General features: G+C 33.6%; 1 protein-coding gene across 1 annotated transcript; it reads left to right on the top strand.

The window, feature by feature from the left end:
* Positions 1-12,173: 12,173 nt before the first annotated feature.
* On the top strand, positions 12,174-16,311 carry LOC111033485 (tigger transposable element-derived protein 6-like). Its single transcript, XM_022314239.1, has 3 exons — positions 12,174-12,795; positions 12,885-13,327; positions 16,078-16,311. The coding sequence occupies exons 1-3, from the start codon at positions 12,174-12,176 to the stop codon at positions 16,309-16,311; spliced, it is 1,299 nt and encodes a 432-aa protein (XP_022169931.1).
* Positions 16,312-17,507: the final 1,196 nt, after the last annotated feature.

Below are 17,507 nucleotides of genomic sequence, written 5' to 3'. Positions count from 1 at the left end.
CACTTATATTGTGACGTAAAAGTAACCTTTTATACGCCGATTGAAATTGAACGGCATTAGGATTATTATTAAATCCACCACGACTTCTCAACGCACTGAAAAACACCTCCAAGTGATCTTGGCTGCTTTTATATGAAAGTAAGTATGAAATATGAGGTTTTAGAATTTCATATAGTTTTAAAAGATTTGTTAAACATATAATTAGTCCTAAAAATCCAGTTTTACGCTGACTTTTCAATAGATACTCATTGTTTGGATTATTATTGTTGTTGCAATATGCCAATATGTAAGGTTTTCAACGTATTTTTTAAAATAAATTAAAAACTCTGATACGTATTGTTTGTTTGCATCATTCAATGGACGGTAGTAATTTCCTTTTCCTAATTTGTTACGACAGTTTAACAAATCAAATGCATTGTTAAATTCTGCTGTGGGCTTAACTCCTGATAATAATTTAAGCTCTTCACAAAACAACAAACTACTACTTACACTTTGACTAAGTGTTTGTGCTGCTAGGCGCACATTCATTTTGTTTTCAAAATAACGTATATGTGTTTTTTTTAAATTTATTGGCTGCATGTAGACCTTTAGACTCCTGTAACTCCTGTAATTTTACTATATGATTCCATTTTATTATTTCTCCTTTACCATTTTGAATTGCTTGTTTATCTCCTAAAGTATTGCGAACAAGTTTAATCATATGAGACACATCCCAAAATACATAAATTGGATTAAACTGTAATGGTGTGGATGGATTATTAAACCATGGCTTAAATTTTGGAGAAAAATAATTAAAATTTGATCCCAGTGAAGTGCACAATGCACATAGATAAATTGCTGGGAGCTCCATCAAATGTGATAGAATGGCAAATTACACCAGTTTCTTGCAAAAGTTCAAAACACTTGGTCAGAAGATTGGCCCTTTCACTCCCACATAAGCTATGTATCAAAAAATATCCTAGTGGTACTTTCCAATGACCGTTAACGCAAACCGCAAGGAAAACCAAAGCGTTTGTTGCTTCTTGTGCATTGTCAAAATCTTCACTGTCTTCTCCAGCATTAGTACTTAAGTCCACCTGTCCATAAATTTTACCATTTAAATAGGATATTTGTTTTCTTATTGACATTTCATCAGTACAAATGTTGCATATTATTAGTTGAGGAGATTGTTTTACACGTAATTGAATAGCTTCAAAAGCTTCTTTTGTAAATCCGGGGTTACCATCTACTACGGAATACCAAGTTTTTAATGTTGCTGGGTGAGGTAGTAAATTTTTAAAAGTTTTCCTGACAAACATATATGCCTTTGAAGAGTAAAACTGTAATGTAAGGGCAAAGCTTCGAATAGATGATGAATATTTACTATTGCGGTATTTTAATGCTCTATTTAAAATATCTTTAATAGGCTCAGAAGTAGTGTTCTAGAAAAAAAACTACTACTATTAAATTATAATTAATGTAAATATATTAATAACAATGATTTATACAGTTTATACATAAAACCAACAACTGCTCGGCTACTATAACTACTCTACTACTACTTTAGTGGTCTAGAAGAAAAAAATACACTGCTACTAAATTATAACTAATGTAAATATATTGAAATATTAATAATAATAAATTAAAAATTTCACAAAAAACACAATTTCATTAGAAAACTACAAACACAATTTTGATTTTATTGGTCCATTCTTGATACAAATCAGGATGATTGAAATTCATAAAAACAAAAAATAAAAATTGTATTAATATTAGCTGCACAAATAACATAATTCTAAGAGTTAATATTAATTTATTGTTTTCAATGATTTATAAAGTTAGTTTATAGTTCATACATTACCAGAATGTTGTCATGGGCTGCTTCACTCAATAAATTCTGTTTTTTCATGTATGCAAACAAACTTTTCAATGATGATAATTTTTTTTGTAACCTATTAATTCGTTGTTTTAATGTTTTGATTTTTCTTCTCTGTTTAATGATTTTTAATTTAGCCAATTTGAAATTTTCTTTAGCACGTTTCGGAGTACACAAATCTGGAGTAGTCACATCACCAACATAACAAATTCTCCTTCGTTTTGGAGTTTCTGAAATGAAATCATTCATTATGACATATAAACAACACTAATAAATTACAATTTATAAAAATATTCATTATTAATATACCAATAATGCACTCAGATGGTGTAGAAGATGGTTCATTGTCAGTAATTTCAATTACTAAAATAAAGTATAAAACAGTTTCAATTAAAATTAAATATAATAATTAATTAATAACTATTCTTACTTTGATTAATATTTTGATTTGTGTCATTGTGTGAACAAGACAGTTCACTGTCAGTTATTTCAAGTACTAAAATAAAGTATAAAACAGTTTCAATTAAAATGAAATATAATAATTAATTAATAACTATTCTTACTTACTATTTTTACTATAGGATACCATACGATCAGGTTCAATCGTTTGCATTCTGTTTCAAAAAAATAAAATTACTAAAAATAAAAGCACATTAAAAAAATAACCATAAATTCTTACTTAGGCTTGTTCACATATACATGTTGTGCAATCTTCTTAAATTTTGTAGGAACTGCACCAGGTTTTAATAATTTCCTCTTTGTCGCCTTATAACTATGTTGTTCAAAATGGAGGGAACATATTCTCCTGTCTGGAGAATAGTCGTTTTCATTATAGCCACAGTCTTTTAGCCAAGCGTTTCTTAAATGTTTATCAGCAGGTAACCTGGAAATGTAATTTTGATTTATAATATGCTACCTATCACCAGCCAAGTGTTCATTCTATATAACAATGTTTATATATTTATAACTTATGTGTGCAATGTTAAGCCTGAGATTTTGGATGGCGTTGATTGGCAATAAAAATAACAAACTCTGCCCATGTTGATGAAAACAATTTAATAATTGAATATACAATTTTGATATCCAATTAGTGATTACTAATTAGTTAGTACTTGCCACTTGGTAAAAAAAATTAATAAGTTGACAAAATTTAAAAATTTTATTTTAAACGTTTTAATATTTAATTTCAACGTTATCACTTTCACTTATCAGTATCATTCACATATATTTCTGAACATGCACATTAGTGTCGTGTACCATGAAATTTTGAAGGTGGCGGGGATGATGTTGGACACAATTCGGTATACGCATAGCTCCATCCATAGTATATGATCTAAGATGGACATTTACTTATATAGAAAGAAAAGGGGCACATGCTTTTCTTTGATCGTAACGACTGCCCACAGATTATTTATTTTTTTACTAAGTTACAATTTAGGTTAGGTGCAGAGCAGTGTTGCCTGCATACCAATATATTACAGTACTCCCTTTTTGAGTATATACTTAATTTTTTTGATTATAAATGATATAAATTGAATTTTAAAAGAAAAATAATTCAATAAAAAAAAATTACATTTTATACTTATTTTTACAAGTTTAATTTATCAATTGGTTTGATCATCCTTTTCGGTTTCCTGATTGCTAAATGTGTATATTGTTTAGTTCTTGTGTTGCAACTAGTTAGCTCTACACTTTCCTCTTTTTGCTTTTCTGTGTTCTCACTGTCAAGTTCGGCATAAGCTGAAATTACTTGGTCCAAATGTCTTTTCCATATTAAACCTTAATCTATTTTAACAACATATGTTCTTTCACCCAGTACTTCTAAAATTATTCCTTTTATCCATGTTGGTGATTTACTGTTTCTGTAGTCTTTGGTATATACCGTATCACCTACTTTATATAACTGTGTCCTTCCTTTCTTATTTTCCATTTGAGTCTGCCTATTCCTGCGCGTTCTTAAAAAATCTAGTCTGGTTCTTATCATTCTACCAAACACTAATTTCGATGGTGATTCATTGGCAGTGTTGGGAATAGATAACTAATAATTTATCTAGATAAAGATAAAAATAACAGTACTAAAATAATTTATTTTTTAAATAAACTCCATAGGAATGTATGAAGAGGGATTCTCTGACTTGATAAATAATTACAGAAATAAGGTTACATTTGAAAAAAAAATAATAATGGTTTAAGCCATATTTTTTTTTTATTATTTATTTAATCAAAATGTTTCAACATATTACATGTTTGTTATTTCAATTAATACAATTTAGAATTTAGAATTTAATTGGAATATGGTATGGATGATCGGAAAGCCATATTTGATCTACTACATAAAATCATATTAAAAGTTCTATTGTTTGACCTGTTACACTTAGGTGTCAAAACTTGGATTGCCTCAACTGGTGCTGAGGCTGGAATAGTAGTATACTAGTATTATATTTTAGGAATACCTATTTAATAATAGGGTATTGATTTAAAATGTCTGTCTTTTTTGTTTGAACTTAGGAAAGATATTTCTAGTAGATTTGCATCACTTAGAGTTTTACTTCAATTTCGATGTATTTATCAGATGGTTAGTTGATTCTTCGGTTGATTGCGTACTTGAATCATTGTCTATTTAATATAAATGATATGGAGGAGAGTTAAATGCTTTATCTTGTTTAACTTACAGAAGTTATTGAATTCTTCAGATTCTAATTGTGCACCATTGTCAGACACTAAATATTCAGGTAAACCAAAACGTGCAAAGGTTTCTCTTAGCTTCTTTAATGTCTTAGTTGAATCTGTAGTTGTCATCTCAAAGACTTCAGGCCATTTTGAATATGCATCTGTAATAATTAAATATGTTTTAGTGTGAATAGGATCAAGAAAATCTATGTGAACCCTCTCATATGGTTTGCTTGCTCCTGGCCAATTAATGATTTTACTGATAGGAGGATTAGGCCTTAACTTCATGCACACATCACAGGCTTTGATCATCTGTTCAATGTTCTCATCTAATTTGGCCACCAAAAATAGGCTCTTGCTAATGATTTTGTTTTTGATATTCCCATATGTGACACATGTATTTCATGAAGTAAATCTTGTCTTACTTTGCTTGGTATGATTACACGATAACCCCACATTATTGTATTGTGTTCAATTGATAGTTCGTTTTGACGTTGAAAGTATGGTAAGTATGGTTTTAATTCATCATCAACAGTACTAGGCCATCCTTAATTAATGTACGAAAATACTTTACTTAAAATAGCACCATACATTATTTCTTTACTCACTTTTTGCACATCAATTGGTGTATGTTGACTATCTATGAAATTGATGCACTCAACTCTCTGTCACAGTGTCATTGTTGACATAATCGATTGGTAATCTTGATAAACCATCAGCTGCACCATTTTTCTCTCCATTGATATATTCTAATTTGTAATCAAATTCTGATAAATATACAGCCCAGCGTTGTAATCTGCCAGCTGCTGTTAAAGGTATTCCTTTCTTATCACCAAACAAAGCCAATAAAGGTTTATGATCAAATACCAATGTGAATTTTCTACCCAATAAATACTGTGAAAACTTGTTCACACTCCAATATAGAGCTAAAGCTTCTCTATGGATAAAGAATATCGTCTTTCAGTTTCGTTCAATGTTCTTGAAATGAAGCTTACTGGTCTCTCTTTTCCCTGATCGTCTTGCTGTAATAGTACCGCTCCTATGCCAGTCTGAGAAGCATCACAGTATTGTTTGATGGGTAACATCATGTCATAATGTGTTAATACATTATCAGATAATATTGCTTCTTTGCACTTATTAAAGGCTATATCACATTTTTCTGACCTTACAAATTTGACTTCTTTTCTTAATAATTTATATAGAGGTTCCAAAATGTTAGCTAATTGATTTATAAATTTACCATAGAAATTAATCATTCCAATATATGCTCTTACTTCAGTAACATTTTTTGGTTTCGGTACTTCTACAATTGCTTTTATTCTATCAGGATCTTTTTGTATACCATTAACATCTACAATGTGGCCTAAATATTTTATTTGCTTCTGAAAAAAGTTACACTTACTCAACTTTAATCTCAGTCTAGCTTGAGAGAGGCGTGTGAAGACTTCTTCTAAATTACTTAAGTGTTCTTCAACTGTTTCACCTGTAACTACTTATATCATAACCCCTTTTATCCTTGTAACACTTTTTCGACTAAGTGTTGGAAAATGCTGCTGGCAGATTTTGTTCCAAATGGCAATCTGGTTATTATAAAAATGCCCTTATTTGTACTCCATGCTAATAGGTATTGAGTTTCTTCATTGAGTGGTATTTGATTATATGCATTCAAGAAATCCAATTTTGTGAAATATTTACCTCCCCTTAATGCATTAAATAACTCCTCTATTCTGGGTAGTGGGTGCTTATACTCTTCAATACGTTTATTTTATCTACTTTTATTTTTAAAGAGTAAGGCACTACCTTGGGTTTGAAAATATTGGTCTTGCGTTGTCCTTAACTTTGATTTCAACTTGTTCATATTTATATAACCCACTTTTGTTCAAAAACAATTCTTTGTATTTTTTTATTAACTCATTTAGTCTTATGTTATCAACTTCATCCTTTTCACTCAGTTTCTCAAACTTGTCGATATTTGTTACTTCCATATTAAATAACTTCATTAGATTTCTGCCCAACAATGGTCTATTTTCACTTTTGATAATAACTAACTTGGCTTCATGCTCAATATTATTGATTTCAATTTTGACATTAATTTCACCCACTGGTTCTATTATTAAACCATTGTACATTTTGAACCTTTCTTTAGTTGGTTCGATTGGACAAGTATTAACTACATCAAGATACACTTTCTCTGCAAAATAGATACTCCAGCACAAGAGTCCAGTTCCATATTGACTATAGTACCATTGATTTTAACGTCAACTAGAATAGGTTCTACTGTACTTTTGACATAAATATTGAACATTTCTATTGAGCTATCAGCACTATTACCGTCTGTTGCTTCTAAATAGCCTTTTCTTAGGCTCTTCACATAACCTGTCCAAAACTGGCCCATTTAACATACCAGGAATGAATTTGTCTCTCAAGATGCTGTCAAGCATTCCTCCAAAGTTGCAAGAAATGGCGCTATTTTTGATTTTGATGTACCATTCATTAATTGTTTCACCACTGTTTTGTGATAACTTATAAAACTCATTCCGGTTTCTAAATACTGAACTACGCGGAGAGAACTGGTCTTAAGCATTGCTATTAATTCTTTATACGATTTGTTTGACGGCATCTCTGGGTCACATAAGTCCTTAATTATTTTATATGCTTGGTCACCAATGGTAGTTAACAAAACTGCTACTTGCCTGTTTCCCTCTATCATGTTCGCCATAAAATACTGTTCAAGTCTTTCTTGATATATTGTCCATTCACCGCTGATATGAAACTCAGGAATAGATCCAATATTGCCATAGACTCTGATCATTTGAGCGCTTTGCTCTATTGAGTTCGGATTTGTCTTATTGTTCGGTGCCATCACCTTGATCACTGTCACCGTTACTCAAACAATTTACTTATACAGTGAATTTAAACAGAAAGTTTGCAAACACGATATTTATAATTTACCTCGTCGCCATTGTTATATATTTAGTAAAAGTATACTATTATTACCTTTTTATATTATGGACATTTACTTATATAGAAAGAAAAGAAAGAAAAGGGGCACATGCTTTTCTTTGATCGTAACGACTGCCCATAGATTATTTATTTTTTTACTGAGTTACAATTTAGGTTAGGTGCAGAGCAGTGTTGCCTTCATACCAATATATTACAAATGATATGGCAACATTGTACGTAAACTCGTTCTCAATCGTATTCTTTTTTGGGTTTTTTTAGGGTCAGTGGTAAGTTCTTTGTTATTTTTAAGTGTTCTCAATCGTTCGATAGCCGTAATGGACGGGCGCAAAATCACGGTTGACAAAAATCTCCCGGTCGCGTTCAGTTCGATTTTAGGCTGGATTTTGATGGGACCAATTTCCGAGGGGGAACTGGCGTCATTTCATTCATTACCGGTGTCCCTTACTATTTCCCTAGAAGGACTCATGCATCGCTTTTGGGAAGTCGAAGAGCCTGAGGTTGCTCCGGAGACCTTGACTGATGATGGGCGATGCGAACAAATATTCCGAGACGGACTCATGCGTTTACCATCTGGTCGTTTTGCCGTGCCACTACCGTTCCGCGCACCCGTTTCCGACCGTACATTTGATCGATCCCGTGAAACAGCAATAAAGTGGTTCGAATTGTTAGAACGAAAACTGACCACTGATCCTAAGCTTTAGTCGATGTATAAGGACTTCATGGCCGAATATCTCGCGCTTGGTCATATGTCGGTTGCAACCACCCCCGGGCAATATTATATTCCCCACCATGCTATATGTAAGAATGATGGTGTAGATACGAAAATTAGAGTAGTCTTTGACGCATCCTCGAAAGGTCCCACCGGTATGTCGTTGAATCGCGCGTTGCTTCCCGAACCCAAATTACAGCGCGATATAGTTGATATCTTAATCCGTTTCCGTTTATTTCGACACGTATTCACGGCGAACATCTGTAAGATGTACCGTCAAATTTTGATTTTACCTGAGTTTCGTGCTTATCAGCACGTATTGTGCCACGACTCCCCACTTGATCAAGTGATCGATTATGAACTTAATACCGTGACGTATGGAATAAACTGCGCCCCCTTTTTAACCCTCTGCGCATCATAGCTGACAGTAATTGTGATTCGTTTCCACGAGTTCGCGACGAGTTATGTTATCAAACATACGTCGACGACATCTGTTACGGGGTGGATACCATTACCGACGCGTCGCTGTCTAAACGGAACTAAATGCAATACTAGCGCGGTCAGGTCTCGAATTACGTAAATGGTCAAGTAATACCCCGGCTATCTTGCAGGCCGTACCGGCCGATCATTACGTCGTAAAATCTACGTCATTCCCCGACGACGATAGCGTAGGCACGAAGGTTCTCTGTAAACACTGGTATCCGAGCGATGATTATTTTTGTTGTGAACTCAGTTTAAAGCTATCACCAACATTCACGAAACGTGGTATCTTTTCACTGATGGCCCAATTCTTTGATCCATTGGGTTTGTTTGCAACCCTGCGATTTTTTGGCTAAACATATAATGCAACGTACATGGCAGGCGACGTGTGGGTGGGACGGCCCGTTGCCATGCGACATTCGCACTGATGGGGCACAATTCGTGGTCGAGTTGCCACAGCTGTCGACCTTTCGCGTTCCGCGGTTTTGCAACACCTCTCCGGGTACGATATGTTTTTTATACGGTTTTTGTGACGCGTCATTACGAGGGTACGCGGCTGTGCTTTATTTGCGCGTACTCGATGCACCACTAGATTCGTCTGTCTTTCTTATCGGTACAAAGAACAAATTAGCTCCAATCAAAGTTTTGACGGTGCCACGATTAGAGCTAAAAGCTGCCTTGTTGCTCATTCGATGGTTGAATCGTGTAAAGGTGGCTCTAGGGAATCGCGTTACCATTGTAGACACTTTCGCGTGGACGGACTCATTAGTGGTACTTTCGTGGTTGACTGTACCACACGAAATGTTTAAAAAATACGTGTCAAACCGCATACATCAGATTCAATCCGTTTTACCAGATTGTCATTGGCGATATGAGTCGACGCTTGATAACCCCGCCGACTGTGCGTCACGTGGAATAATGCCGTCAGAATTACCAAAATGTATGTTATATTGGCTCGGCCCGAAGTTTATTAGGGACCATCCGAATGAATGGGGGAGGGATAAGGATCGTCTACCATGTTCCGACTTGCCCGAAATCCGGCCTATCAACCTCTTAGTACAACCTAAAGACCCCCCTTCGGAGTGGTTCGCGCGCTTTTCTTCCTACGATCATATGATTCGTGTAGTGGCCAAGATGCGCTGTATCCTACCAAAAAGTCGTCACCGTGCTGCCGAAGTGACACTGGTCCTCACGCGTTTCGAGCTCGACGATGCGTTACGCATTATTGTCCTTCATTCACAACAGTATTTTTTTGACGAACTTCGTGACAAATTGCGTAAGAATGCCCGTGTATCTTCGAAGCCGCTTGCTCGGCTATGCCCGTTTATCGATGACCAGGGAGTCTGCGTAGGAGGTCGACTAAGACATTCCAACCTACCGTTCGAAACGATAAACCCAATACTATTGTCGAAGTGTTCTTTTTTATCGACATTAATTTGCCGACGTTGGCATAAAATTAAGTGTCGTCCTGGGTCACGCTTAATGTCCGCGATGATCCGCCGACACTTTTGGATTGTGTCGCTTCGCTCGGTTATCCACACTATCTTGACACAATGTGCGGCGTGTGTGCGTTTTGACGGTTGTAACCCACAACCATTGATGGCCGATTTGGCATTTCAACTCCCCTGCGGCCCCTCATTTTGGTGGGCTTTGGAAAGCCGCAGTACGCTCAACAAAAAGGTTGCTCACCCGCGTTGTAGGTTCACACGTTCTGACTTACGAAGAATTTATTACAGTATTGTGTCTGGTGGAAGCCGCTTTAAATTCGCGACCTCTTACTCCGTTATCATCAGATCCGCTCGATCTTGAATGTTTGACACTGGGGCATTTTCTCGTCGGTCAACCACTGCTCGCTGTGCCTCCTCGGTCACCCGCATACCCAGATCGACCTATAGTCAATAGGTGGAAATTATTAGATCATTGTCACCAAACGTTCTGGCACCGGTGGTCGACCGAGTACCTTCATACTCTCCTAGAACAGGTTAAATGGACCGATAGCCGTCCCAACGTCAAAGTAAACGATATGGTAGTTCTTCGGGACCCCTTAGCGCCGCCTTTAGAATGGCGACTTGGTCGCGTAACTGGTGTCGAACCGGGGGCCGACGGAGTGGTCCGGGTCGTGCACGTATTGAAGTCCCGTGGCATGATTACCCGTCCAGTGGTCAAAGTAATAGTGCTTCCTACCGACGGCCAGTAACACTTAACCATAATTATTAATTCCTTTTAGTATTTACCAATATACTCGCACAATTGCTTATGGTTATAGTTTGTGTTCTCGCATTGAGCTCCCCAACTTCAAGAAGAACGTATTTCATAGTCAGATGTGCATCACCACGATTCCTGCGCCTTCGACTATTTCTTATTCTACGATATGTGAGGCAACGCCTCCCATAGGGGGAGGATGTTCGAACCGGAGTCGTTTTCGCGTATTTGACTAGCAGTGTGTCCATTTGACACCTGTCTGGTCACGCCGCTGGTTTTACGACGACGAAGTGCGCTTGCTCGAACTTTTGGCGACCGACGTCACTGACCACCGGTTGTTCTGCGGTCCGTCGTTGTCGTCTTTGTCTTTTTACCACCGCCGTCCGGTATAGTTCGGCGTGACCGTGGCTGTCGGTCGCTTTTGTTGTACCACGTTGACGTCGTGTGTCGACCGACAACCTTTTTTGATACTGTGTGCGGGTTTGATTCCCCAACATCACTCGTCGCACGTAACTACACGTGCTCGCACTTTCGCATATACAGTAAAACCTGTGTAATATGGAGCCTGAATAACGTGGAAACCTGACTTTTATGGAAAAATGTTACGGTCCCGGCGAATCTAATGTAGTTTTAAATGCATCGTTCCCTGAATAAGATGGAACCTGTTTAACGTGGAAATGGAAACAATATTTTGTCATATACCTGTATATCATGGGAATATGTACATGTACTATTTTAAAATTATCAGTCAATGAATATAATCTATATCATTTATATAGATTATTCGTTGCAATAAGTTTATTTTATCGATAAGTGTCGTAGTAGTGTTCTGACGTAGACTGTGTATAGACGTATATTCAATATGACGTCCAAAAATAAATGTTTAACACTAAATGAAAAAATTAAGCTAATTGAGTCAAGTGAAAAAGATAAATGAACAGTAAAACAAATTTTTGAACTTTTCAAATGTGGAAAAAGTCAAGTGTATAATATATTAAAGCAAAAAAATGAAATAAAAGAACAATGGATGAATTGTATGCAATAAGCTTAACTATAAAAATGTAAAATTCAAAATTCTATGTATGTACGTATAATTTTCATTTTAGGAAATGGGCGAATGAAAAGAAAAACAAAATCCAACGCTAATGAAGAAATTAATAATTTGACTTGGGAGTGGTTAGTAAGTGCTAGAGCAAAAAATATACCAATTTCTGGACAAATTATACAGACTAAAGCGCGCCAAATTGCTGAACAAATGTCAGTCACCGAATTTAAAGCATCGAATGGGTGGTTATGGAAAGTTTTAAAAATCGACATAATATTGTTTGGTATCAAATTTGCGGTGAGTCAAATAGTGTTGATGTTCAAAATGTTGATGAATGGAAGGTGAAATTAAAACTAATTATTGAAGGATATGAACCTAAAAATATTTATAATGGTGATGAAACGGGTTTATTCTTTCGCGCATTACCAAGTAAAACACTATCAGTGAAAAGTGAAGAGTGTAAAGGTGGTAAGCTTTCCAAAGAACGTTTAACGGTATTTTTATGTGCTAACATGGAAGGAGAATTTGAAAATTCTCTTGTTATAGTCAAAGCACAAAAACCCAGGTGCTTCAAAAATGTAGATCTGACAAAATTTCCCGTAATTTGGCGAGCTAATAATAAAGCATGGATGACTGGAAGCATATTGGAAGATTGGTTGCATACATTCAACAATAAATTTGAAAAACAAAATCGAAGAGTTATTTTATTTCTTGATAATGCAACATGTCATCCGCATTTAAATTTGTCAAATGTTCGTTTAGCGTTGCTTCCAGCTAACACGACATCACTTAACCAACCTATGGACCAAGGAATTATTTATTCGATTAAAGTAAACTATCTTAAAATGGTTTTACAATCATTATTAGCAAGTATGGATAGCATAAAAAGTGTTAATGAATTACCAAATAAAATTAATGTACTAGATGCAATTTATTGGTTGAATAAATCTGTAAACCAGATACAGTCAAAAAATGTTACATAAAAACCGGGTTTAATTTAGTTTTGGACCAGCCAACAGATGCCATTAACGATAACGATAACGAGTTTAAATTGCTATGTTCTACAATAAATGAAAAAGTAGATAGTGATGAATATGTTAACATCGATAAGCATTTATGTACTTATGATACTGTTATTATTAATAATACTACAGTTAAACCTTGCACTTCTATAGACGTTGAACAATCCAGTTCCGAAGACGAAACATTTAATGTACCATTGCACGGCAATGATATTAAAACGTATAAGAACGCCCTCCATGAAATAAAACGATTAGAAATGTTCGCATTAGATCAAAATAATGAAAATGAACTTCTTGAATCAATTCTCAACTTGAAAAATTTAGTAGTAAAGAAAATGGCAAGTCAAGTAAGAAAACAAAAAACATTGGATGATTATGGAGTAAAATGCAATAGTAAATAATATGTAAAATATATGAAATAAATAAATTAATAATAAATAATAAATTATATTTAATAAAGATCTGTCGTGAATTTTTTTTTTTTGCAACCTGCATTAAATGGAAACCTGTCTAAAATGGAAAAAATATCCGGTCCCAACTATTTTCATATTACATAGGTTTTACTGTATTATATTATACTCAAACGCGGAGTTCTCGTGTGGCTCGTGACATTGTATAATCACGAGGTCAACGGTCAGACAACGGATTCACCATCGTCGAGCAATCTACAATTTAATTTGGCGAATTCGATGGATTGCGCAAACTATTCTTATCGATATCCGTCTTCGTCGTGGGATTCCGCCACCAGTTGTGACCAGGCACCAGCGGTATCGTTGATATTATTATTATTCTATTTTTTTGTGTTTGTATTAATTTGCATATTGCGCATTTGTTGTGCCCTTTATACTATATAATTTCATTGGTATTATTATTATTATTATTATTATTTTTTACAATCGTCCGAAGAGACGTCTTTGGCGTTGTACTGTGTTGTATTGTTTGTGGTTTATGAAGCGATTGATTATTATATATTTATTTTTATACCATATTTCTTGTTTTTAATATTATCATATTTTACTCCCACACATTCCGCGAGTCGCTCAGCAAACTGCCCAAGCAAGTGCTGGCACCGCAAACAGGTGTAAAACGATGCTTATCTCCCGTTATCGTTTTTTTCCTTTTTTTCCAAAACCGTCGAAATTTTCCCTTTTCGCCTCCCGTTCGCCGCTCGTCGACTCTTCTCTCACGAGTTTTCCCGGTTGGTAGAATCGGGTTAGACTTGGTTATGATTCAATTTGTGAAACAATAATTAATAATAAAACAGAATATATTAATTGATATAATATTTATCTTGTGTGGCATATTGTCTACGTTTAGTCATACTGACAGTACAGCTGTAACTGAGCTTAACGCACAAAAAACAATTCTAAATTCTGGGTCTAATTACATTTATTATTTGTCGACAGAGCTATTTTCTTCAAATAAACTATTTATTTTTATTTAATAAATTAAACCGACATTAACTAGACGTTGCTAGGCGAACACACATTTCTGTTGTTTGAATTTACTCACAGACAGTACATAATAAATACTGTTACAATATTATAGATTTGAGATGACAGTTATAAATTCCGTGTCTGTTAAAATGACAAATACATGATTATACTTATTAAATCAAATTGATAATTGACATTCAAACACAGTATGTTTTCAGTTCCATTTAATCCGATACACTGACTTGGACTGAATTCACTCAAACATACTTTATAATATTAAATGTAAGATATATTTAGACTGACTGATGTAGATTATAAATCCAGGATAGTATACTGGATATTTTATAATATACATTCAATGAGCAACGTTCAACTGTTCTTATGTTGTCTAAAGTATGCTCTGTTATGTGGTTCATTTATACTTAAATAAACATAAACTTATGTACCTACTTTATTTTATAATTGATGTATTTGTATATATTAGTGTACTAACATAGTAATAATAGTAGTAATAGTAATAGTAATAGTCTGTAGTAATAGTCTTTTCTTTTTTAATAAAATATATCTGAAAAGGCAGTCATTGCTTTCATTGCCTTTCATATTACATAGGTATACTATGCATATGCATTTATACATATTTCTTTTTTTTAAATTCAATAAATTACATTATATTACTTTGAGTTTTTGGTTTTGTATTCGATAGTCACAAGGTAATCCTATAGAATAGCTACTCCGTCTCACCATAGGTTCCTCATGTTGGTAGTTGGATATTCAATTGTAGAATAGAAGTGAAGTTAAACGTTTGTCGACGTCGATCGAATCAGCCTGTTTTTACAGCCACTGTTATTATACTACCAAAGTAATCCCCCAATTATATGTTAATGTACATAAGGGCAAATAATGTGAGTAGGTCAGTCAATGTTGTTAACTCATAATATAATAGTATATTGATGTAGTATATTAGTCAGTTAAGCTCACCAAATGTGAAATCTGAATAAATATGTATAGTTAATTCGAGACCTAGCCTAGAAGGTTTTACATTGTAGATCCGGAGTTGTTTTGAACTGAATTGTAAGAACCCGTGCAGGAAGCGAGTTTGATCCCACCGGGATAATGTATTATGTCCTTTAATAGGCTTTTGCCAAAACAATGCTCCCTTATAGCTGCCCACCACAAATTTTCAATCTCTCCCTTTCTGTGTAAAATATTCTTACATATCCTTAAATCAAGGCTTGATTGGTGGCTTGACACCAACTCTATCCTATCGACAAATATATTTGCATTCAGGAAAGGTCTGAGAACCACGGAATACCTCGCAACGTTCATAGGTCATATCTATCGCTCCTTTAATAACAACAATTTTTTTTTGCTACTTTCGTTGTTATCCGTGGCACCTTTGACTCCGTCCATATCTCCACTCTTATATCACATCTTTTTTCTTTATATGCTCCTCCTAAATTCTGCAATATATTTCTCTCTCTCTCTTAAATCACAGAAATCTCGTATTCTCCTCTAATATTGGCTCATATAATATTCGTTCTACATTCACAGGTCTCCCACAGGGCAGTTGCCATAGCCCATTACTATTAAATATATATATGAGCATTGTCGAAAAGTAACTAACGTCACTCGGACACCAATGTCTCAATTACGCTGATGATATTGTCTGACTCAGTAGAGACGACATTTTATAGGATGAAAATGTTGTAAAGGACCGATTTGCAGAATATTCTAATAATTTAAATGATGGAGATCACATTGATGTTCTTAGCTTACACAGAGACGATCCATTAGAACACAGCAATAAATCAAAAAGAGATGAAGTCATGGAAAACGAATTTGAATCAATAAGTAAAGATAGCAATGAACATCGAGAACACGAACAAGGAAATGGTCATATGTCAAAGTGTACAACTTTTGCGAGATAGAAGTAATATTAAGAAATCATTCCTTTCCTAACTAGCACCAAAACATTCATAATGTGTGAAAAGAATATTCATTTGACTATGATCGAATAATCATATAATATTCTAGATTCTTCTATCAACCCTCTATCAATCTACTAATCTCCTCCAAAAGCTGCTAAATGAGCCACTTATAATCAGTCTATGAATATACTATCAATATGCAATATGACATCAATAGTTCAAAACGAATATTCATTGAATGATTATGATTAATAAAAGCATATTCTATATGGATATTCAAAATTGAAGTCTTAAAATAACTGGTGATATTATGCATAGAATAAGATATTAATATTCATTTCTTAGTCATTAAATAATATAGGTAGAAGCTATATATATAATTATATAGTTACCGTTATTACTAATTTATATACATATTAATTGTTATACCATATTTTATATATAAAAATATATACATAAAATTGTTATATATATATAAATTAATAAAATATGGTTAACAATAAATAGATTGTGTACTAAATTATAATGCGTGATTATATATTTAGTTATGAAGTAGATTACCCATTTGCAATAGGAAAAACGTGTTTATAATTTTTTTTCCGTTTAAATATTTATATAAATTCAAAACAATGTATTTATTTAGATTTCAGTAACTTTAATTTTTAGTAAAATAAATACATTAAAAAAAAACTTTATAACGAAAACTAGTCGAGCAATAGATTAATATTTTAAACAGGTAGGATTAGGAATACCTAGGTTTAAATTATAAGTATTAATTATTAATATATAAGTGTATATATTATTCATATAATTTATAAAAAAAAGATGAAAATAAAGATATTTTTTAACATAATATTTGCACATCTTGCATTTAAATTATAATATATGTGATTAAAAATGAATATTTATAACAGGTGATAATTTCTAAAAAGAAATCATCACAAATAAAATACATTAAAAATAAATTGTACAACATTATAATATATAACTAGCCAAGCTAGATTAACATTTTAAATATAAGTAAAGTATAAATAAGTATTATTACTTATATAATTTATAAAACAAATAAAAATAAAGATATTGTTTAACGTAATATTTGCACATCTTGCATTTAAATTATAATATATGTGATTAAAAATGAATATTTATAACAAGTGATAATTTCTAAAAAGAAATCATAACCAATAAAATACATT

Source organism: Myzus persicae, unplaced genomic scaffold, assembly GCF_001856785.1.
Source record: "Myzus persicae strain clone G006 unplaced genomic scaffold, MPER_G0061.0, whole genome shotgun sequence".
Classification (NCBI taxonomy): Eukaryota; Metazoa; Arthropoda; class Insecta; order Hemiptera; family Aphididae; genus Myzus; species Myzus persicae.
The sequence above is the reverse complement of the archived record's forward strand: the minus strand, read 5'-3'. Positions and strand labels throughout refer to the sequence as shown.

What these genes read in the sequence shown, in the direction of transcription:
- LOC111033485 (XM_022314239.1), top strand. Translation starts at nt 12,174, where the DNA reads ATGGAAAGTTTTAAAAATCGACATAATATTGTTTGGTATCAAATTTGC. An exon ending in TTTACAATCATTATTAGCAA is followed by an intron (nt 12,796 to 12,884) that starts GTATGGATAGCA and finishes TCTGTAAACCAG; the next exon opens with ATACAGTCAAAAAATGTTAC. An exon ending in AAACATTGGATGATTATGGA is followed by an intron (nt 13,328 to 16,077) that starts GTAAAATGCAAT and finishes GACATTTTATAG; the next exon opens with GATGAAAATGTTGTAAAGGA.